This window comes from Hyperolius riggenbachi, chromosome 5, assembly GCF_040937935.1.
Source record: "Hyperolius riggenbachi isolate aHypRig1 chromosome 5, aHypRig1.pri, whole genome shotgun sequence".
NCBI classification, from domain to species: Eukaryota; Metazoa; Chordata; class Amphibia; order Anura; family Hyperoliidae; genus Hyperolius; species Hyperolius riggenbachi.
In genome coordinates, this window is record NC_090650.1 from 192,123,967 (window position 1) to 192,148,297 (window position 24,331).

The window sequence follows — 24,331 nt, forward strand, 5'->3', positions numbered from 1 at the left end:
GTTTTTTTCTTATGCGAGTTTTTGGTGAACATTATATTTTATTGAAGTATCTTTGATATACCATAAGTAATTCCTTTGTTTTCATTTGTCATTCTAGTTTGTCAGAAATCTGTCAGTTGCTTTATAAAAAAATAGATTTAGAAGATTTCATTCTACTTCACAAGATTCAAAACACTGTACGGGATACCGTGCCTAAGTTATCAGGTATGTGTTTAAAAGTAATTTATTTGACATCATAGTGCCAGCCTGCCAGGTCCAATCCATCTTGCTCTTGTGCAGCCATATACGGTCATTCATCTGCATCCTGGTCCTGGTCGCAGGTTACAGCAGAGGAGAATGACTCTGTACTGTAGGAGGTGAGATACTTAGGCCCCATTTACACTTAAAGTGGATCCGAGAACAATATTGCTTCTTTCATTTTTTCAGCCACTTATATATACTTTATTGGGCATTCTTCACCCAAAAGATTTTTTTAAATTACTTAAATACCTAATTGCCATATCCAAATCTGGAGATCAGTGTGGTGACCAGGGGCGTTGCTAGGATCCTAAGAGATCAGGGTCACTTTTGGGCACTTCAGCCTGGAAAGTGGGTGTGGTCATGCACCAGAATGTGGGTGTGGTCATGGGTGGAGCCAAATTTATATGAACTTAGTTTCAAAGTATTTTATTGATGTTTGCATAATGAAACTTTTAGCATACAAAAATGAACATTATACATCATATTGTTTGTACATGAACTTAACCGCGGTCTAAGTAGGCCTGCCCAGCAAAATGTTGGATGAAGCCCTCCTCTCCATTAATAAAAAAAAAAATGCAGCATATCACATACTGTACATAGACAGTTTCACTTAAACATAACTAGGCAGAGTTACCTGGCTTCTGTGCTGGCTGGTCCCCCCCCATAGCATTCCCTGACCTTCTAGTGGACCCCCTCCCATGCTCCCACTGGCCTCCAATTAAGGCACCACAACTCCCAGCATGCCCACACAGAAGAACCACAGCTCCCTGTATGCCCCCATAAAGACATCACAGCACCCAGCATGACACCACAGCAACCAGTATGCCCACATAGAGGCACCACAGCACCCAGCATACCACCGATTAATGCATCACAGCTCCCAGCATGTCCACCATTGAGGCACCACAGCTGACTCTGCCTGGGGGACATTAGGGGCACCCCAGAATAGATCAGGGGCATGTGCCACTGATCTTTGGGGCTAGCAACGCCCCTGGTGGTGACCCATAGTAATGAATGAGGTGAGCAGTTCCCTGGCTAACACAGCTCTGTATACTTCACACACAGGAACGTCCTGTGTGCTTTCTGTGTGTGAAGTATACAGCGCTGTGACAGGGCACTTCTTGCCTCGCTTGTTACATGTGGTCTCTGCGCTGATCTGCAAATTTGGATGTGGCTGGGCAGTTCATCCATCAAGCAGGGCTTTGTGACAGCAGGAGGTGAGCATAAGAGCTGGAAGCAGTCTGGCTACAACTGCATTAGCTGCAGAGCCGCCTGACTCCGGGCACTTCGCTGTAAGTTCATGACCTCTTCAGCCCGCAGACAGCGGCAAATCATGTCTCTGCGGAGGAAAGGGGGAAGCAGCCGGTAATTTATTCAGAGTAAATGTAACCTGTTAGTTGCTGGATAGTTGCTTATAGATGCTGCTTCCTCTTCATCATAGTCTCTCTCTTTTTCACTTCTCTTCTTGTGTTCTATTTGCCTCTTTTTTCCTATCTCCTCTTCCCTGTCTTGATCTCTCTTTTCCACTCTTTTTATCCATCCTGGTCTCCCTGTCTTTCTCTCTCCCCCAACCTGCGCTGATATGAAGTCTGATATTATTGCATATTATGTGGGGACAGTTGCGCTAAGGGGCCCACTGCTGTTAGTCATTCAGGGGGGTCAGCCGCTCTGAAATGAGGTCTGATATTATTGCATATTATGTAATGACAGTTACGCTAAGTGGCCCACTGCTGTTAGTCATTTAGGGGGGTCAGCTGCTCTGAAATGAGGTCTGATATTATTGCATATTATGTGAGGACATTTGCACTAAGGGGCCCACTGCTGTTAGTCATTTAGGGGGTCTGCCGCTCTGAAATGAGGTCTGATATTATTGCATATTATGTAATGACAGTTATGCTAAGGGGCCCACTGCTGTTAGTCATTTAGGGGGGTCAGCTGCTCTGAAATGAGGTCTGATATTATTGCATATTATGTGGGGACAGTTGCACTAAGGGGCCCACTGCTGTTAGTCATTTAGGGGGGTTTGCCGTTCTGAAATGAGGTCTGATATTATTGCATGTAATGTAGGGACAGTTGCACTAAGTGGCCCACTGCTGTTAGTCATTTAGGGGGGTCAGCCACTCTAAAATGAGTCTGATATTATTGCATATTATGTGGGGACAGTTACGCTAAGGGGCCCACTGCTGTTATTCATTTAGGGGGGTCAGCCGCTCTGAAATGAGGTCTGATATTATTGCATATTATGTGGGGACAGTTGCACTAAGGGGCCCACTGCTGTTAGTCATTTAGGGGGGTCCGCCGCTCTGAAATGAGGTCTGATGTTATTGCATGTAATGTGGGGACAGTTACGCTAAGGGGCCACTGCTGTTATTTATTTAGGGGGGTCAGCCGCTCTGAAATGAGGTCTGATATTATTGCATATTCTGTGGGGACAGTTGCACTAAGGGGCCCACTGCTGTTAGTCATTTAGGGGGGTCAGCCACTCTGAAATGAGGTCTGATATTATTGCATATTATGTGGGGACAGTTGCTCTAAGGGGCCCACTGCTGTTAGTCATTTAGGGGGGTCAGCTGCTCTGAAATGAGGTCTGATATTATTGCATATTATGTAATGACAGTTACGCTAAGGGGCCCACTCCTGTTATTCATTTAGGGGGGTCAGCCGCTCTGAAATGAGGTCTGATATTATTGCATGTAATGTGGGGACAGTTGCTCTAAGGGGCCCACTGCTGTTAGTCATTTAGGGGGGTCAGCCGCTCTGAAATGAGGTCTGATATTATTGCATATTATGTAATGACAGTTACGCTAAGGGGCCCACTCCTGTTATTCATTTAGGGGGGTCAGCCGCTCTGAAATGAGATCTGATATTATTGCATGTAATGTGGTGACATTTGCACTAAGGGGCCCATGGCATCGCCATAAACTAACATGGCTTCCGGGGCGACGCAGATCGCCGCAACTCGATGGAGCACCGCAGCAGTAATGTCGTTTTTGACCTGCATCAGGGATGCGACAAAAACATCACTTCTGTTGCGCCGTAACGTTGTAGTATGAAAGTTTTCATAGACTTACATTGCACGGTGGTGGGGTATGGTAAAAATTCCGCACCACCTCGCCTCGGTGTGAAAGGGCCCTAAAGGTGGCCGTACACTATTCAATATAACTGTAACATTTTTATACAATCTTACCAACATCCATCTACTATAACAACAAGAAGTTCACTGTGACTTGGATATATTTTTCAGGTGGTGTCTTATACTACATAAGTGGTAAGATTGGTGATTGATTGTACAGGCAAAAGTAGATCGACAGCCCATAGCATTATACTGAATCAAACAGAGCAATGAAAAGTCAGACCATGGAGAGACATTGATCTGTTTGCCTCATTGGGTGGCAATCTATACTTGTATGGGCACCCTTATATGGAATGCATCAGATAACTGGGTGCAACAGTTACAAATCACTGGTAATACTTTTATCTGGCTACAATAAAATATATCGTTTTATAAATGAAATTAGGTTTGATTACAAGAATTTGATTTTTTTCTTGAATATAGCTGGTAAATTCCAGAAAATGTTGTATCTGCAGTTATGCCTCTCCTTCCACAGTTGTGTTGCACTTAATGTAGCTACTTTTCTCAAATTACACCCCCAGCACACACTGGGCATGCAGAGGTTTCAGAGGCAAGGTGGCGGAGAGGGCGGGGGGGGGGGGGTGCCTGTGTGTAATGATGACAAGCAGAATATGGCCGCTCTCATTGTATCACAGGAAGAAATAATCATATACTGTTGAAGCTGTTTGCAGCTAGATTTGCTGTGTAAACTATCTAAACTTTAGATAATATATATATATATATATATATATATATATATATATATATATATATATATATATATATATATATATATATATAGACAAGTTACTTTCTATAGTTAGTTTTTCATCTCGTTTAGGGGCCTTTTCCACTAGCTGCGTGTTTGCCAAAAGTGCAAAACACATGCTTTTGCTGATTCTTAAGTGCAAGCCTGTTTAAAATAAGAATCTTGGGTGGACTTTTCCACTGCTGCATTCCAATTTTTTTTTTTTTTTTTTTAAAAGCACCATATGAAACTAAAGAATAGAGCAACCAAAATCCTTAGATTTATTATTTCAAACAATGGTCAGTGGACCAGCTTGGCTAAACAAAATGAATCACAAATCACTAGAAAAGAAGCCAAACTAGGTCAAGAATTTGTATATAGAGTAACCCACCTAGGGGTGTAACAATAGACCCTGCAAGGGATGCAGCTGCAGGGGGACCCATAAGCTGCAGTGGGCCCGTGGGGGGAGAAGTTTCTTTTCCCTGTCCTGAGAGACAACTAAAGACAAAAGACAAAGACAAACACTTATATAGCGCTTTTCTCCTGGTGGACTCAAAGCGCCAGAGCTGCAGCCACTAGAGCGCGCTCTATAGGCAGTAGCAGTGTTAAGGAGACTTGCCTAAGGTCTCCTGCTGAATAACTAAGGGCACAGATAGAAAAAACGTTCTGCTCTCTGCACAATTGTTGTAATGACTGCATCTGCTCAGCCACTGATAAGGAATCATACAAAGTTTTGCAGACAAAGATTTGTAGACAGTCTCTATTCAGTGTGCAGCAGACTCTTCCCCAAGTGCTGTGTACGGTAGAGATGCTGGAGGAGTCTGCAGAGCTGAAGTTCTGCTTCATCAGAGATGGACAGAGTGAGTGTAATAAGCTGAGGATGGGAGCACCCTCGTCTGTCGGTTTTCTATATGCCTTTTCTGCACCCCATGTGTGTCTGTATGTGTGAAAACATGCACATTTTATCACAGAAGCTAGTGTAATTGATAGAGAAATTGTTGTTAAATGAATAACATTGGTTCTCAGTTTTCCTGTGCAAAAAGCGGGGAAGGATGGGGTGGAGGGGGCCCCATCCAAAGTTTTGCAGGAGGGCCCAGTGATTTCTAATTATGCCCCTGAACCCACTATTAACACATTATAATGCAAAAATGTGAACTAATTTTATTGAAGTCAAATTCCATAATTAAAATAAAATAAAAAACACATCATTAAAATCTATCAGTTAAAACTGAGTGTACTCAGTAATCCTGTCCCATAACAAAATATTGCACCATACTGTATAAATGACATTTGTAAGGATACCAGCAGCAGGTAAGCAAAAATTGTGATACAAAACAAAAAACAGTGCAATCTGGTTGGGGAATCATTCGAAAAATTACACAAATTTTAATGAGTGGACAAAGATTGTGATAACAAAATATATAACCACTGCAAAATACATATCCTGTAAAGTGAGAAAGTGCAAGTAAATATATAGAAAAATAAATAGATAAATAAATAAGTACTGTGCAGAGAGCTGCGTGCATATGCAACCCCGCAGAAGATCATGCGAGGATGCACATGCACACACAATGCGCACAGAAGGTGTGCAACAAATGCAGCTGCAGGGGAGCCCATAAGCCGCAGTGGGGGGAGAAGTTTCTTTTCCCTGTCCTGAGAGATAACTGAGGGCACAGATAGAAAAAACTTTCTGTTCTCTGCACAATTGTTGTAATGACTACATCTGCTCAGCCACTGACAGCATTATCGCACACAAACGGTATTTACCGCGTGGGCACAAAACTTTGCACTCGCAAAGATGCACGCACGCCACTTCGCCTGCTAACTGTTTAGCATGGGCGTGCAAACAGTTAGCACTGTTTAGAGAATCAAGCCCATAGTATGAGCTGAGCCATTGGGAACCATGGGCATTGCTTTGAAAATCAGTTGTCCTTTCATTTATAACTGAGAGTAACTGATTAAGTGTAAATGGGGCCTTACTGTACTGCTTCACTACTCTGTATGTGGTAGGCGATCGCCGCATGGAGACTGAAGGCGGGGCGTAGCTCCGCCCCCCAAGCAGGAGATGCGCGCGCAGCGTGCGCGCGATCTCCTGCTAGCCCCATAGAGGACAGTTCACGCCAATGGGTGTGGAGTGGTCCTGGGGCTGCCGCACTGCTCACGCCAATTGGCGTGGAGCAGTCGGCAAGTGGTTAAAATAACTTTAGCGCTCTGCATTTGAAAAAGCAAAGGCCAAATTGTACAGCATTTCCTGGTCCCTGCAATATACCCCACAAAATAGTCACTCATCTGGGGTAACAATTTATGTACCTAGCAGCTTAAAGGGGCAGTTTAGTGAAAATTATTATTTACATTAATCACATATCAGTTATTTAATATGGAGAGCATATCTTTCTCCATAGACCTTGTGTAAAAAAAAGTAGATGCTATCACTTAATTTTGCTTTGGCAGAGAGCTGAGCTGGCTCATTAGCATACTATGCGATGGGCTTCAGCCTGCTTATAGCAGACACTCCAGCTGATTTATAACGCTGGCTCATACACTACAGAGAGCTGAGCTGCATCACTATGCGATGGACCAGACTTCACTGATAGCAGACACTCCAGCTGATAACGCTTACTCACTCACTACAGAGAGCTGCTGTTCTCTGTAACTAGCTAAGTAAATAAACAAACAGGCTGCTACATAAGTAACTAATTAGCAGCCTGCTTTATCTATTCACTTAGCCAGTTACAGAGAACTCAGAACAGCAGCTCTCTGTAGTGTGTGAGTCATTGTTATAAATCAGCTGGAGTGTCTGCTATAAGCAGGCTGAAGCCTATATAAAACATACCATACATCATTTTTATTTAATCAAAAGAAGATAGATAGACACTAGATGCAAAACTGATTCGATATTCTCCAGAGGCTAAGTTAAGAATATGACTTAATATAATTGGTTATTGTAAGAATCTATACATTGGTTGCTATTGGCAACAGCACAACACACCTTTTACTCCGGCACCAGCAACTCATTAGAGCTGCAACTCACAGCGACAGCATACAGGAGATAGAGCGGAGACAGCCACCTTCATCTTTCAAGGGGTTTATTCAGCAATCAGGCATCTTGTGTTACATGTTGATTTCTTCAGAGTATAAACAGTCTTTCCTATGTGCTATGTACATCACATATATTTACAGCATACACACATGAAGCTATTATTCTAAATAGGAAGCTTGGAGAGAAGGATAGCATGCAGAAGACGAAGTAGAAGTAGCCTCTCAGCCATACCGTCTCTTATTTTTATATGAACATCAAGGAGTTAAATTCTGACATCACCTGAGCCATACCCCCAAACCTACAATTCGCGGGCATGGGCATGTGACCCACATCATCATCTAATATACCAGTGCTTTATGACCTAGATGCACGGAATGCAATGTTTTCCAAATATCGGCTTTGTTTACCATTCCGTCATCTCAATGTCGGCACATTTAGACCTGAAAACATATTATGTGTCCTTCTAGAGAAACATGCTTCTTGTAAATGACTGCATAATTTCTCTCAGAGAAACCATGCTTAAAGAGACCCTGCATCTCAATTATTTACTAGACTGTAGTATCTGTGGCCTAGAATTCAAGTATACTTACATTCTAACAGTTATGAATTGAAACATACAGATGCTAATAGGTTCAAGTGCTGCTTTATGAAATTATAACAAAAACGTATTCAGTGATATGCATTGCTCAATATCATTAAAGCAATCTCACCAGGGGAGGCCCCGTCACTTATTTTTGTAGCAGTTGACTAAGTACAATCAGTTGTGCATATTTTTCATTATGGTTTAATGCTCCATATGTGATATGTTTGGGAGATAGCAGTATCACCTATTTATAGCTTCCATAGCCGGCCTCATGTATTCCAACATGTTTTAGTATAAGGATAACCAGACTTCCTAAGACGGCGTGGCTCAAAAGACTTCCTCTCATACTCTACCTCACTTTATACCAATATTAATTCATAATTACAAGGAAGCCAACCAATAGTATTGTTCTTTTTTAATCACTCCTCGGCAGGTAATACCCAACACTTGAGCCATGAAGACATGCACATGTATTAAACTAGTGAAGGCTCTCTCCCCAACATGTTTCTCATTCCACTGCGTACAAGTTCATGAATGATGGGGCACAGTTACTTCCCATGACCGTGTCTTGTACATGGTAGTAGTAGGACTCTGAATGGTCCAATACTACAGAGTACTTCCAAATTCCAAGACTTATGATTGGCCTGAAATGTGAAAAACTCAGTACTAGTACCCGAGTGTTGTGATTGTTCTAAACTTTCTGCGGCATTCCAATTTCTGTGACAAACTTTTGCATTGTCTGATTGGTCCAATACTTCTAACTCAAAAGTGTTTGGCCAATCAGAGAATTCAACAGTAACAGTGTATCAAGAATGTCTGCATAATAGTGGACTTCCGCAAAACATAGCGGATTCAGAATTTTTTTAAACTTTATTCACAAAAATGGCAGAAAAAAAAACCTTTCCGTGGAAATTGCAAATTTCGATTTCCATAGAAATATGCGGGATTCATGATCGGCATTTGCGACTTTGCTTCGCTTTGCTTGTCATGTCCCTCCAGCTGACCTGAATGTCTGATTACAAATAAGACTCCCCCATGATAACTAGTTAGGTAGCCGTTCAGCTACATGAGATTGAGCACTAACAGGTCTGTGTTGTCCTTGCCATTAGATGTCCAGGGCTACACATGCACTACACTGAATGGACCAACGTGTCTCCCCTCTGGCGACTGGTGTGGGTAACCCGCTGAACCCTGTTGTTGATAGGGATCAGAGATTTGTATTATTTCCCAGTAAGTCTTTCTTACCCCACCTCACCACTACATTTACCCATTGTGCAGTTAAAGGGGAACTGAAGTAAGAGGTATACGGAGGCTGCCATATTTATTTCCTTTTAATCAATACCAGTTGCCTGGCAGCCCTGCTGATCTATTTCTCTGCAGTAGTATCTGAATAACACCAGAAACAAGCATGCAGCTAGTCTTCTCAGATCTGACTTTAAAGTCTGAAACACCTGATCTGCTGCATGCTTGTTCAGGGGCTATGGCTAATAGTATTAGAGGCAGAGGATTAGCAAGACTGCCAGGCTAATGGTATTGCTTAAAAGGAAATAAACATGGCAGCCTCCATATACCTCTCTCTTCAGTTCCCCTTTAAGGTTATCTACCTTCCCTGTCTGTGTTTTGAAGATGAGTAGTCTTAATATGTGGTCAGATGGCTCTTAGCACCAACACTGTACTGTGCAGTGCCAGAGACTGGTGTTCCAAGTCCAAATTGAATTAACCTCCTTAGGGGTAATTACAGCTTGGGGTAGAAAAAATATGCTAGGAGTGGTATCCCCGAGCCAGTGGCTCTGACTTGGGCTATACCTTTTGTCACGTTACAATGCACTTTTTTAAGGACAGCACCTTTTATTATTTTCCTGACGAAGCTTAATCTAATTAATAAGCGAAGCATGGCTTGTTGATCTAATCTATGGCAAAGGCAGACTGAGGGAGATATTGCAGCTATAAATGCCCACCTCTAAGCTGCATGACCATTTATTTACAGCATACTCATTAGTTTGGGTGGTCTTAGCCCTGAAAAATTGTATATGGGCTCATCTCTCACCCTGTATGCTACAGGACGTAATGGTCACGACTTTTTGTGAATGCACTCTAGTGGAGTCCTTTCATTCTCCCCCATTAGTATCACATGGTGATGTTTTATAGCCCTATTATATTTTATTATATGATACATTAAAAGTTATGTTTTAGGTATTACAGTACCATTGATTAAAGAGAACCCGAGGTGTGTTTGAAGGATGTTATCTGCATACAGAGGCTGGATCTGCCTATACAGCCCAGCCTCTGTTGCTATTGCAAACCCCCCTAAGGTCCCCCTGCACTCTGCAATCAGACATAAATCACAGCCGCGCTGTGCGGGCTGTGTTTACATCTGTAGTGTCAGTCTCGGCTGCTCCCCCGCCTCCTGCAGAGCTCCAGTCCCGTCCCCCGTCCCTTCCCTCCAATCAGCGGGGAGGGAAGGGACACAGGCGGGGACCGGAGTTCTGCAGGAGGTGGGGAGAGCAGCAGACTGACACTATAGAGATAAACACAGCCCGCTGCGACACGCTGTGTGTCAACAGCGAGGCTGTGATTTATGAGGGATTGCAGAGTGCAGGGGGACCTTAGGGGGGGTTGGGATAGCAACAGAGGCTGGGCTGTATAGGCAGATCCAGCCTCTGTATGCAGATAACATTCTTCAAACCCACCTCGGGTTCTCTTTAAAAAAGGGCTAATAGAGTTTGATTGATCCCAGTGCTTTACTACACTCCAATCATAGTATGAACAAATGAAATACTGAGTAGTGAAGGAGGGTCATGATGAAATATGGCGATCTCACTATAGGGCTAGAGCGCCACCCGGTGTACGGAGGGAGAATTGCGGTGTGGGATACAGGGGAGGTGAGTAATGTGCAGGACTGCCACAGATCTCTCTGCAGTATGATTTGTTCCTACTTTTAGGGTCTAAAAGCTTGTGAAAATTTGCACCACTTTTAGACCCTAAAATCAAAAACTAATCATACCACCAGGGAGGTTAATGTGTACTTTTCTGTTCATTTAAACATAAGATTACATTTGGAATGTTTATTCATATAGATAATATCATTTTTTTTTATCTCCATATTTTTTTTACAGATAACCCACAATTTCTCACTGAATTAATCTGCATGTTTTCCAATACTTGTACAAATAAGACATTTGGATTATTGTTTATCTCTCTCATGGAAAGTCTGAATTTAATAAATTATCAATTTAAGGAGGTATGTATAATCTGTTGTCTTGCTCTTTATCTGTTACCCTTCCATTCATCAGTTTATGTTAGAAGGTGACTAATGTGTAGATCACATTGCCTCTTATTTTTATAAAGGGAACCTGAAGCAAGAGGTACAGTTCATCCAGAAAGTTTTCACAGTGCATTACTTTTTCCACATTTGTTATGTTACAGCCTTATTCCAAAATTAACTAAATTCATTTTTTCCTCAGAATCCTACACACAACACCCCATAATGACATCATGAAAAAAAGTTTACTTGAGATTTTTGCAAATTTGTAAAAAATAAAAAAAAAATGAGAAAGCACATTGTGATGAACCGGCCCCATGGCAAGCCTCCAGAAACAATTTCTGGCTGGGGATTTAACCCAAAATCGAGAGGGGAAGCCGCCTTATTCTAGCTAACACAAAGCTGTTGCTCCTCAACCATACTCTGCCACCACTAGCAGTCATCCAGGACGATACTTGCTAGACACTTCGACAATTCCTATTCTGCAGTTAAGCTACTTGCCCTCAGGCTGGCGTTTTATGTATTTTGGGTCAGCCACGGGCTTTAGGCCAAAGTACAAGAACATCACACACACAATGCAATCTCACACGGCAGCGATGAACAATACCAGCATAGAATCAGGCACTGAACTTGTAATACAATTACACTGCAGTCTCTCTCTAGGAGATGTAAAGCTCTGCTTAGTACTCAGAAGACTAGCTTATTAAATAAAGATTTAATATTCAAAAAAAGTGGAACAGTACAGAACGAAATATATAAAGATATTTACAAAAAACAAAGTAAAAAGTACAAAGACACACACAAAACAATTTGCTTATCAAAATAAAAAGGGAGTAAAACAGAAATCAAACATTACCAGCGTAAAGGTCTAATTGTTGTTTGTAGGAGCATGCAGGTTTTGGCCAGAAGTCAGGGCACCCCTAACGTGTGGCTAGCTCCTGAGAAGTACAACATTCCTCATGTGAGCATCTGTTTTATAGCCCAGAATATAGCTCTAGGCTAGGAAACCAATTTCCTGTGGAAATGCCTTTCTAATTTATCAAACTACATCTTGGTAACTATAGGCAGACACCCAACATTTTCTGGCTCTGACAACCCAAACAGCCTTATTCAGATATGTTGCCCGCTTCCTTTCAAGGTGTTTACAGTTTAAAATAAGGTGTTTGCATTGACTCTAGCTTAACAATGCCTAGGTGGCGGCTGCTGGCTGGCTGCAATATTTACATGTCATCATATGCAGACTTCAGAGGGAATGCAAACGCATGTCCCTTTGCATAGGAGATGGAGAATCTGCACTCTCTCCAAATGAACCACACTACACAAAATGACGGTCATACAGAAAATGGAGGCTCCCATAAAATACAAGTTAAACAAAATGGCTACTATATCATATACAACATCACACATATGTACATAAGTATTCACAGCCTTTGCTGTGTTTCTGCAGGTTAATTTAAGTCTACCTGTGGTAAATTCAGTTGACTGGACATGATTTGGAAAGGCACACACCTGTCTATATGTGGTCCCACAGTTGACAGATCATGTCAGAGCACAACACAAGCCTGAAGTCAGAGGAATGACCTCTGATACAGGATTGGCACAAGGCACAAATCTGAGGAAGGTTACAGAAAAAAATCTTCTGCGTTGAAGGTCTCAATGAGCACAGTGGATTTTATCATCCATAAGTGGAAGAAGTTCAAAATCACCAGGACTCTTCCTAGAGCTGGCCAGCCATCTAAAGTGAGCAATCGGGGGAAAAAGGCCTTAGTTTGGGGGGTGACCAAGAACCCAATGGCCACTCTGTCAGAGCTCCAGAGGTCCTCTGTGGAAAGAAGAGAACCTTTCAGATGGACAACTATTACTTTTCTCTTATGCTGCTGTCACTTGTTCGCTGTAGGGATATAACTATTGGAGCTGGGGTGAGAAGGGTGGGAAGCCTCTGAGTGGTGGGAAGGTAATCTGTGAATTGCCAGATAATATGTCACAGCGCTTACCTGTTAACTGCAGCAGCTATCCTGGGCGCCTGTATGGCAGACGCCGTGGCTGCTAGGAGATTATGTAGCGCTGGACTGAGTTCCGGGAGAGGGGGCGTGGTCATCTGACATCACCGCGCTTGCGTACGGCATGATGTCAGTGTGGAGTGCGGGTGGCGGTGTAATATCAGAATGGGCAGCCCGTAAGCTCCCTTCCTCACTGAGTATCACGCATGCTCAGTAGGAAGTTAGACATTATTTTCCTGAAATATCTCCGCTTCTGCACCTCCTACACTCCCGAAATTTTAAGGGTAGGGAGGGGAGCTCCCGATCTAGCTCTGTGCCGAATTGCAGCCCCCGAGCCCCGCTGGTTCTCGAGACTGATTACAGCAAACCTATCTCGGGAACCAGCAGGGCTCGGGGGCTGCAATTCGGCACAGAGCTAGATCGGGGGCTCCCCTTCCTACCCTGAAAATTTCGGGAGTGTACATGCTGCAGAAGTGGAGATATTTAGGACGTTTTACGTGGCTGCACAATTTAATGGGGCACAGGCTCCTACTGCACATGCGGGGCTGCCCAATCTGTGGGGCTGCCCATTCTGTCACTACACCGGCTCCTTCAAAATAGATAGCTACCTGAAGTGAATAGTAAGCAACGTCACCACGCTAGACCCAGCGTGTGACGTTGGAGGTAGGAGTAATGTCAGAGGCCGGTCTCTTCTAAGATATGGCGCTAGCTGAACGGGGGCAGAGTCCTCTGGCTGCGGCCATGTTATTGAAGCCCTCTAGTGATGCAGGCCGGCTCGCATCATATGTGGAAGAGCATAATTTTGTAACTCATGACATACTTTGTTTCACAATAAGGTGGAAAAGAGTCATAAAACATTAAGAATATAAGAAGGATATATACATACACATATACAATATGGAGGTCACCCTTGGCCCGCAATTTTTCCTCTCCATTATGCCCAGGACTTACCATAACTCTTGGCCACTCTATACTACTGCAGACCCTCACTACCTCAACTTTTCAGTTAGACACCATACTTAAAATATGTTTATGCTCTAATGTCCCTTGTATACTGTTTTTCATATGCTTCACTGTCCTTATGGCTCATTAATAGCTGTCTAAGTAATATAACTCTTTCTTAAGGCATACCACAACTTAGATAGAGAAGCAATGCTTTCTATTGCCCTTTTTACCTATACCTATACCGGTGTTCTTAATATGCTTCACTTTTTATTATGCTGCACTGAATATTACCAATGGTTAAAAATGCTAAAAATGTCAAAAATGTTCTTGAACTTGATGCAAATCTGTATGACTAGTGGCTTTATATTATCCTATGTGCCCTGTTTGTTCTCCAAGGCACAGTATTCGACCTGAGGAAGCGGTTTTCACCGCAAAACGCGTTGTCAGTTAAGTGCCCAATAAAGTCTCTACTTTTAACAAAATGTAATGGATGGACTGCTTTTTTAAGGTAGGACCTTCCATTTTTTACTTTTTACTCTTGAGAATATTGCTCTTTAGCATATGAAACACACCCAAAACTGTGCAAATACATTGGGCGCCTCCTTAACCCTTCTATAGACTTTTCACCCCTGAACTGGGGTCACCACTGTTCCAGTGGACTTTTTGAAGGAGCTGCGACCACCAGCCGACAAGGCCGAGTGGGGACGGTACTTCCCCACACACGATCTTAGTGGTTGCTGTGACTGCAACCCTCTCTTGTGAGTATAACAGCTTTTTACTTTTGAAGACCTCCAACCGTCACTCACAGTACTACACCAGATTGGGCTCCCGGTTTTTCCTCCCGTGCTTTCTTCTACCTCCCAAACCCCACTCTGATAATGCATGTTAACTTTGATAAGGCGTGTTAACTTTGATAAGGCGTGTTATCTCTGATAAGGAGTGTTAACTCAGATAAGGCATGCTATTTGTCTTAGTGAATCAAGCCCATTTCCTTTAAATATATTTCAACACACAGACTAACAAACCTTATGGATGCAATCGATGTGCTTAAACCACTGGAATTGGGCAGCAGACAGACTAGGAGGGAGTGTGTGAATGACATAAACATTTTACTACACAATATTTAAGGTATCTGCTACCACCTCTGTATAAGGACAAAGGAACCTGCGCTGACTATTTTAAACCTGCAAATGAAAATTGACTTAACCACTTAAGCCTATCTGGATGAACATTCTCGTCCAGATAGGCTGCGTGCACTCCCGCTGTCAGGCCAGCGATCAATGAATGGGATTACAGGTCCCATTCATTGATCGAAGCCCCCCACAGGAAAACCAACAGCCTCTTATCAGAGGCTGCGGTTTTTCTGATTTAAAATTCCCATCTTCATTCATGTTCCTGGAAGCGTGATTGTACATTTCCAGGACTTTTTGACTGTGGCCATCTTGTGGCCAATAGTATAACTACACCCACATCCATTTGTTATTGAATAAATACATGTTTTTACATTTAAAATTAGCTGTTTACCTCCCACACCAAAAATTACCCAAATAACATTTTTAATAAATTAAAAATTACAATTGAAAAAAAAAAACTAAACATAAATAGTTACCTAAGGGTCTGAAATTTTTAAATATGCATGTCAAAGGATTATATTAATATAATTTTTTAAATGATGGGCTTGTAAATAGTGATGGATGCAAATTGAAAAAATGCACCTTCATTTCCAATAAAAAAATCGACGTCATACATTGTGATAGGGACATAATTTAAATGGTGTAATAAGCAGGACAAATAGGCAAATAAAATACATGGATTGTAATTACAGTAGCATGCATTCATTTCAAAAAATGAGAAATAATGTTTTATTTCCATTTCTTTCTTAATATTCCTGTTAAAATGGATTTAGAATAAAATAATTCTTAGCAAAATGTATCACCCAAAGGAAACTTAATTGGTGGCGGAAAAAACAAGATATAGATCAATTCGTTGTGCTGAGTAGTGATAAAGTAAGTTGGCAAATGAATGGGAGGTGAAAGTTGCTCAGAGGCAAAAAAAGAACAACCCTGTGGGCTGAAGTGGTTAAAGTTGTTTATTATAAATGCAATATCAATATTAATATATACAAAACTATTATTAACGGTAGCCCAAATAAAATAAAGTGGAAAAACAAGAAACATTTTTTTTTGTGTGAGCTGCCTGCTGAAGGGAGAGTCTTTTGTTCCCGGTAATTAAATAAAAATATTGTCCTCCCAGGGTAACAGCTTTCAGCCACATGGTTTCCTGAACAGAATCTGTTATCTACTGGAAAAGGCAAACCTCAAGGCTTTTGGGCCCTACACATGCAATCTAAATTGAAACGTGAAACAAACAAACGCCAACAAAAACACAAATTGCCTGACACATATATAGGACTGTGTGGAACTCACATTATACTGCTGCTTTCCTGTATCCAGGCTTTGTATTCAGCTTGACTTGCTGGTGTCATGTGGGGTGCTAGCTAGGGCTTAAATTCAGGGGATGTCTTACATTTCAAGCATTCTTGAAATTCCTGCTAGGTCTTATTCTCAAGGGATGTCTAACTTTAGGGGAAACACGGTAGCATGTTTCGCATCTGGTATCCTTTAACTCTTGAAGGAACAGGATCACATGTTTCTTCCCCATTTTGTTTCTGTTTCAGCCATCTTACCTTGACTTAAGACGAAGCTTGGGATAGGAGCTACAACTGGTCTTGGATGGATATCAGCTTTACCCCCAGTTTACTTGTTTCTACTGAACTCTGTATGGATAGGGGGAATAGGAATGGACAGAGGATAAGTAGGAATATTAAGGGGGGGGAGAGAGGAAGAACTATTTGAAATAGGCACAACAACGGTTGATGAAAGTGGGGAGGGGGGCACCCCTTCACCAGAGACACCACCACAAGAGACTCCTCAATGAAAATCCTGTTCATCTTTCCATATACCTGTTTGTCCATGTTGGACCAAGATTCTGGGCATTTGGGTGTAAGGGTGTCCTATCTTTAGACACAAATTACATCTAATTTGCTTACAATGTTTGGCTAGCAGGGTAATGCTAAAGCAATGAAAATCAATGAGACATTTCACACCTGGTGCGGTGCGTTGTGCTGGAAGTATCGCATCTGATGTGAAAGTTAAAGCATCAGCGCGTTACCAGTCAGCATCCGCGTCGACGTGCGGTGACTGGAAGTCATGTAAGTCAATGGTGCTGCAGATATTTTAAAATGTTTTTCTTTAGTGCAGTATGCTTGCAGTGTGACCACAATAGTCCACTAATGTGGGCACTATTACGTTAATTACTGTAGTCAGTAAAGTAGAGATAGTAGACAATCAGGCACTGCAGCAGTGTTAAATGTATTTTGTGTTCAGATGTTCAGCAGTATATTCCAAACAATATGCTGTATATAGTGGTAGGTGAGTGAGTCACAATCACATAGTTGTTGCACACAGTGACAAAAATCAACATTGGTTTTGTCCTGCCAGTATTGAGGCAGATGGCCGTGGGTACAGGGCAAACAATGGGCAGCCTAACGGCCGTTTCGCTTGACAGTGCTTCTTCTGAGACTGGTCCACGCTAATACACAAAAACATTCAGGTTTTACTTCCTGTATCACATGATGGGGCGGGTTGCGTCATGACGTCCGCGTTGTTCCCCGTATGCGTAAAAACTGGACAGACTGCGGGGAGAGAGGACCAAGATATCCGACTGCCTGTATATTACAGGACAATGTTTATACATTAAACAGCTATCATTACAATTCAAGTGGAGTGAATAGCCAATACTGTAATACTGAAACAGTATACAGTGAATGCTAATTACCAAATCACATTAACACAATTCAAAATTTACAAAAAGAACAATAAATCTATTCATATTCTCATTTTAGCATAATTACATCGTACAGGTAAGATATCACCAGGAGAAACTGAATCCTATTGATCCAAGAAACAGGCCAAGTCATTATGATCATTAAAACCTAGAGGGCTAATAGCTTCACTTTTAATAATAAGCACAGATTCTCTTCTTAATAACAAATGAGCATGGTCCCCTACCATACTAGGGGTCATAACTTGCACCAAGCCACAGAACCTTAAAACATGCGGTTGCCGCCATGTATGCGGCGAACATGCTCAATTAACCTGGTTGCTCCTTTTTCCTTTTCAATGGAATGCCAATGTTCCTGCACCCGCTCCTTTAAGGGCCGAGTGGTCTTACCGATATAAAATCGGCCGCAGGGGCACCACAGAGCAAACACCACAAATTGGGTAGCACATGTAATGAATTGAGATTTCATTACATGTGCTACCCAATTTGTGGTGTATGCTCAAAAATGTGGCAGCTTATGCTCAAAAATACCCATTACTATACATAATGCGGCATTTTTTTCTCCAAAATACACCTAGTGCGTCAGCGCTTTTCACAGAATACACATAAGTTATTACAAAAAATATACATATTGTGGCAGCATTAACCAAAAATACACATAATGTGTATATCATAGCTGTCACTGCCCCCACCATTCTCCCACGCTAGCCACATAAACTTTGCACATCACCTACACCAGGTCACAGCTGGGAAACCTGCAGAGCCCCCCACCCCAAGGGTAGGCTCCAGTTCAACCTGGCTCTGCTTCCTGAGTCGGGACAGCAGAGGAGGGGCAGTAGTGTCGGTGCTCTTGTGAGGCTAAAAAGAAAAGGGCTGCAGTCACCCATCCCCTTGGTCCTCCTGGTGAGAGTGTGCTTCCCTCCTAACAATTCGGAGGAACTTCATCCTCTTAGTGACAAGAGGGTGCAAGGCAGCAACACACCAGTCCTCTGTTTTTTGGAAACATAGCTGTATAATGACATCCTAGACAATGCCCTTCATCTTCCAAGCCTCAGCCTTAATCAGACTGCGACACCACCCTATCTGGAAAAAAGAAAGGAAGCATCACCCGTTTTTTTTACATCAGCTTGTTATGGTGCCCCAAATTATCAGTACTAGTCAAGAAGTGCTCCCTTGAATTCAAACTCCTACTACTGATCAACTGCAGTCTGAAATGCTTGCCCTGGGAGTTCTCCACCTATGTCCTTGTAGGCGTATACATATCACCTGATTCTGAAGTCAAACATGCCCTGTACCACCTCTGTGATACCATCATGCAGTGGAAGATGTCCCTTCTGCTGTTCATTGTTATGGGAGATTTCAACAGAGACAACATACGCCAAGAGCTGCTACATTTCCATCAAGTATGTCACCTGCCCCACTAGGAACCTGAACACTGCTACATGGTCCTGAAATACACATACAAGGCTGTCCCATAGGCAGCATTAGGCTCCTCCAACCACTGCCTCATCCATTTGATCCTCATTTATAGGCAGAGCCTGGAATCATTAAAACCGGTTCTGAAGACCACCAAACTGTGGTCAAGTGAGGCTAAATTTTAACTTCAAGCCTGTTTTAACTGCAATGACTAGGAGACCTTGGAAGCAACTAATTTGGATGAGTGGGCTGACAATGTCATCTCATACATCAGCTTCTGTAAGGACTCCTGACTGTATACCAACCAAGTCTTTTAAAGGCTATCCAAACAATAAACTCCAACAAACTACGCCAATGCAAAGAAGCTCATGCAAAGAAGCTATACACAAGTCCGGCAAACAGGAGCATTACAGGAATGTAAAAACATCCGTAACCGGGAACTGAGAACCGGTAAAAAGGTATATTTTTCACCTCTCTCACTATCCTCCTGGCCAGCACAGTTGTCACTTTTGACTTCCGACCATGTCCTCTGAGATTTTCCACAGTGTGGAACATCTTGTATTTTCTAATAACACTTTGCATGGTAGCCACTGGAACTTGAAAACGTTTATAAATGGCCTTGTAGCCCTTTCCTGACTTGTGAGCAGGCGCAATGCGCAGCCGCAGGTCCTCACTGAGCTCCTTTGTCTTAGCCATGACTGTCCACAAACCAACTGCAGAGAGCTGCTGTTTTTCACCTGTTGAGTTGAGTAAAACAGCTGTTCCCAATTAATCAGGGTAATTACTATACTTTAGAACAGCCTGGACTACTTGGAATGGTATAGTACTTTGGATTTTCCCACAGACTGTGACAGTTTGTGAAGGGTATGAATAATTTTGGACTGGACACGTTTTGCTCAAATGTAAATAAAAGCTGAGAATTTTTCTCCCACAATAATGCCTCTTGTACATCGTCTTATTATTTTTTGTGAGACACCTACGTCATTTCCCATCAAAAAATACTTACTGGTTGAATAAAATTCTAACTTTGTCAGGGGTATGAATAATTATGGGCAGCACTGTATATATTTTGGGGGTGCTTACACTCACCCTTCTATCAGTCAGACCTCCTTTGGAGGTAATAGCTTCACAGTTTTAAGGAATGTGTGTTGGACTACAGGAGAGTGACCGTCCAGTATCTGACAGGACCTGGAGAACCGGGCGGGGAAGGTGAATTCCCAGCAGGCTCATACGTTGGTTGCAGGAACTGCAACATGCCTTTGCCCCGCTATACCTAATGATACTGCACCATTGGGCTCCTTGTCTCTCTCTATTTCTAGTTTAGATACTCGTGGTCCCTACAAGAACCACTAAACCTTTTCTAAAAACTACAGAAGTTCATCAGATCTGTGGATAGGATCATTGAGAAACCCATTCCCCCACTTGACCTCTCTACAACTCTAGATTGTGCTGGAGGCCGTTGAGGATCATTAACAAACCCTCACACCAAGCAACCGCTTCTTCACTCGGCTCCTGTCAGGTTGGAGGTTTTTGGGCCATTTGCACTAGGACCTCAAGGCTCGGAAACTTTTTTTTGGCAAATAAAAATTATTCTGATTCTAATTCTTCTGGAGTGTCCTACAAACACCTAATGGCTACCTTACAGTTCTATTAACACTTTTTTTCTACACAAGTATAAAGCAAAAGGTCTTGTTAACATATATCTCAATATGCTTTGATTATATTGCATGCATGCAGACAATAGCCTTGTTCACAGGAGGACAAGGCTTACATTAAAAGTGCATAGTTATCTGTTTAAAATTTTCTTTTAACTCTTGTTTGCCCTCTGCTCTTCAACGCATCTGCCACAGACGTGTCAGTTCCCTCTCATCCCAACCACATGAGGTGGCCTGAAATTTTTTTTAAAATGGCTGCAGAAGTATCCCTGCAGGGCCAAATGCAGCTATCCAGTTATCTGTTTCAAGTTGCAGAGTAAGGGGAATACTTTAAATGAGTTATACTAAACCAGAGACCACGTAATACAAAGAATCACTACTTACCCAGGGCTTCCTCCAGCCCCATAAGCATGTCTTAGTCCCTCGCCATCCTCCCACTGTCTGCCGTTCAGCCGCAATCAACCCTGTTAACTGGTTCATGTCAGTCGGGTCTTTTGCGCATGTAGGGCTAATTGTGGCTGAACGGCAGACCCCGGAAGGACGGCGAGGGACAAAGACGTGCTTGTGGTGCTGGAGGAAGGCCCGAGTAAGTATCAATTTTTTGTATTACGTACTCTCCTGTACACTTTAAATCAGTGTACTGAAAATGAGACAGCCATCAACATTATCTCCACTAAAAATGTATTTCTAATGGACGTGAGTTACATGATGCACATAACTGTTACAGAAATCGAATGTAGGTTGATTTGGAATTGAGCCTAGAGTTGAGGAATGTGTACATATGTTTTTTAGTCTAATAATCGTTTTAGAAAAAATACATTTTGAGCTAATGTATATACATTTTTTTCATTTTAGAATGTCACTTCAACAGATTTTGACTGCACAAGTTTCACACTGACGACTGAACAAGTACTTGAATCGCTGATACATTTCACAGATGTGGTTACAAACTTAATCAGTGAAAATAATTGTCTGTGCAGTCCAACATCTGATCATACTCAGCAACAGATAAAGAAGTAAGTTTTTTTTCTGTCTTGCTTCCCAGTAAACAAGCACAGACCATGTAATACCTCATACCAACAATCAAATACCGAGTTGTTGCAAGTTTGATTCTTTCTAGGTCAAGTATAACATTTTGTTTTAAGGGAAGTCAGAAATGAAGTTAAAAAAAACAAACAAACAGATACTCACCTAAGGAGAGGGAAGGCTCTGGGTCTTACAGAGCCTTCCCGTTCCTCCTACAGTCCTCACATTCCAGTGCTGGATCCCCCGTAGCAGTCTCTGGCCGATGGGTCAGATACTGTTCACTTCCGGTACTGCTGGAGGCTTCGGCATCCTTCATCCTGAGTGCTCTCGAAGATGGATTGCTCTGTACTGTGCATGCCGGAGAATGTATACTTGCGTATGCACAGTATGTAGCAGCACATCTTCAGAAGCACTCGGGCTCCCAAAGATTGACAAAGCCTCCAGCAGCGGCATAACTGAACAGTCTTTGAGACTGCTACCGGGGGTGACAGTGCTGGAACACGGGGACTGTAGAAGGACCGGAAAGGCTCTACAGGACCCAAAACCTTCCCTCTCATTAGGTATATGTTTTTTTTTTGTTTTTTTTTAAAACTTCACATCAGACTCACTTCAAGATCAACAGAGTAACCAAGCAGCTTGGGGTGACCCAAACCACTAGGAATGTATAGGAAGATAAAAGAGACCTAAAAGCCCTCCTACTAATAAGCAATGCTTGGTGAAACTTGCCTTCTTAAAACAGAAGGAAACTTGCAATAATAATGCAGCTGTATGTGAAGATTTGTGGCTACCCACAATGCACCACTACTGAATATGCAAATGATCTCTTTTCCCCCCTGTAAGCCAGGCAAGCATCCAGAACCGCTGGTGTATAGCAAGCCTATAGCTTTACACAGCCACATCAACACCACTTTAAGATCAAAAACTATCTAGTGTTAAAATATGAGTTAAACAAGAAATACATTTCTGAGAACAATTTTTTTTCTTTCACATTTGTTTTACCTGAAAAAAAACTGCTTCTTTTTTTCTGATTGTCAGCGTTTGATTGGTGAATGTCCATTGACACCACTATGCTGGTGTATTAAACACAGTTATAGAATGTATCCAAACAAAATAAGGTTGTTTTATCTGGACACCTTTTAGAGTTCAACAAAACATTATTACTACGATTTTGGGCATCTTCTTCAATTTAAATCATGTGATGGAAGAAGAGAACAGAAAAGACATTTCAAGAAATAATCAGAATCAGCTTTATAGTTTTGACATTCACAGTCATGCTGAATTTGACTTGCCAATTTTCAAACAACACTATTATAACAATCAAGCAGACAGCATATGGTTAACAGTATAGAAAGAGTTGATTACATGGTCACAGCTTTACATTACTATCAGTCCTTAAGGAATTTGTGATCAAAACTGAAAAAGTGTTCAATAGCAGTAATGAAACAAATTCTAGGCGTGTATGAAAAAAGGGCATGAAGAAATTTGGGCGCCCAATTTCAGCTAGTATAGTATCTGTAAAATCTACCAATATTCTACACTTTAAATGTGTAAATTATCATAGTAAAATTAGTAAATAATACAGATATTTTACTACAACTTAAAGCGAAATAAATATAAAGTTTTTACATACTTAGGACTTCCTCCAGTCCCATCTGCTCGGATCCCACACCTCCCACACCACTGTCCTCTGCTGCCCGCAGCTTCGGGAACCGGGTCTTATCACTTACATCAGTCGGAGCCAGTCTATGCAGGAGAAGTGCGCCCTCTACGTATCTCTCCAGCAGCAGCTAGAGAGATACGCAAACAGCGCACTTCTCTCTTCCCAGTTCCCGAAGTTGCGAGCAGCGGAGGACAGCTGCATGGGAGCGATCCGAGCAGATGGGGCTGGAGGAAGCCCAGGTATGTATAAAACTTTTTATTAATTTCAGCTCTGGTACACTTTAACCTCTTCAGGACCACAGGCTTTACCCCCCCTAAAGACCGGGCCATTTTGTGTGAAATAGGCCACTGTAGCTTTAAGGCCAAGCTGCAGGGCCGCACAACACAGCACACAAGTGATCCCCCCCCCTTTCCCCCCACCACCAGAGCTCTTTGTTGGTGGGTTCTGATTAGTGTTGGGCGAACATCTAGATGTTCGGGTTCGGGCCGAACAGGCCGAACATGGCCGCGATGTTCGGGTGTTCGACCCGAACTCCGAACATAATGGAAGTCAATGGGGACCCGAACTTTTGTGCTTTGTAAAGCCTCCTTATATGCTACATACCCCAAATTTACAGGGTATGTGCACCTTGGGAGTGGGTACAAGAGGAAAAAAAAATTTAGCAAAAAGAGCTTATAGTTTTTGAGAAAATCGATTTTAAAGTTTCAAAGGGAAAACTGTCTTTTAAATGCGGGAAATGTCTGTTTTCTTTGCACAGGTAACATGCTTTTTGTCGGCATGCAGTCATAAATGTAATACATA

The 24,331-nt window shown here is 42.3% G+C and overlaps 1 protein-coding gene across 3 annotated transcripts in view; it reads left to right on the top strand.

The window, feature by feature from the left end:
• Positions 1 to 24,331, top strand: part of ABCA13 (ATP binding cassette subfamily A member 13) — a 770,386-nt gene that overhangs the window by 241,137 nt on the left and 504,918 nt on the right. For all 3 annotated transcript variants that reach the window (XM_068236514.1, XM_068236515.1, XM_068236516.1), the window contains exons 18-20: positions 98 to 204; positions 10,840 to 10,964; positions 21,700 to 21,860. In XM_068236514.1, coding sequence (XP_068092615.1) covers positions 98 to 204; positions 10,840 to 10,964; positions 21,700 to 21,860 — 393 coding nt within the window. The remainder of the gene's footprint in view (positions 1 to 97; positions 205 to 10,839; positions 10,965 to 21,699; positions 21,861 to 24,331) is intronic.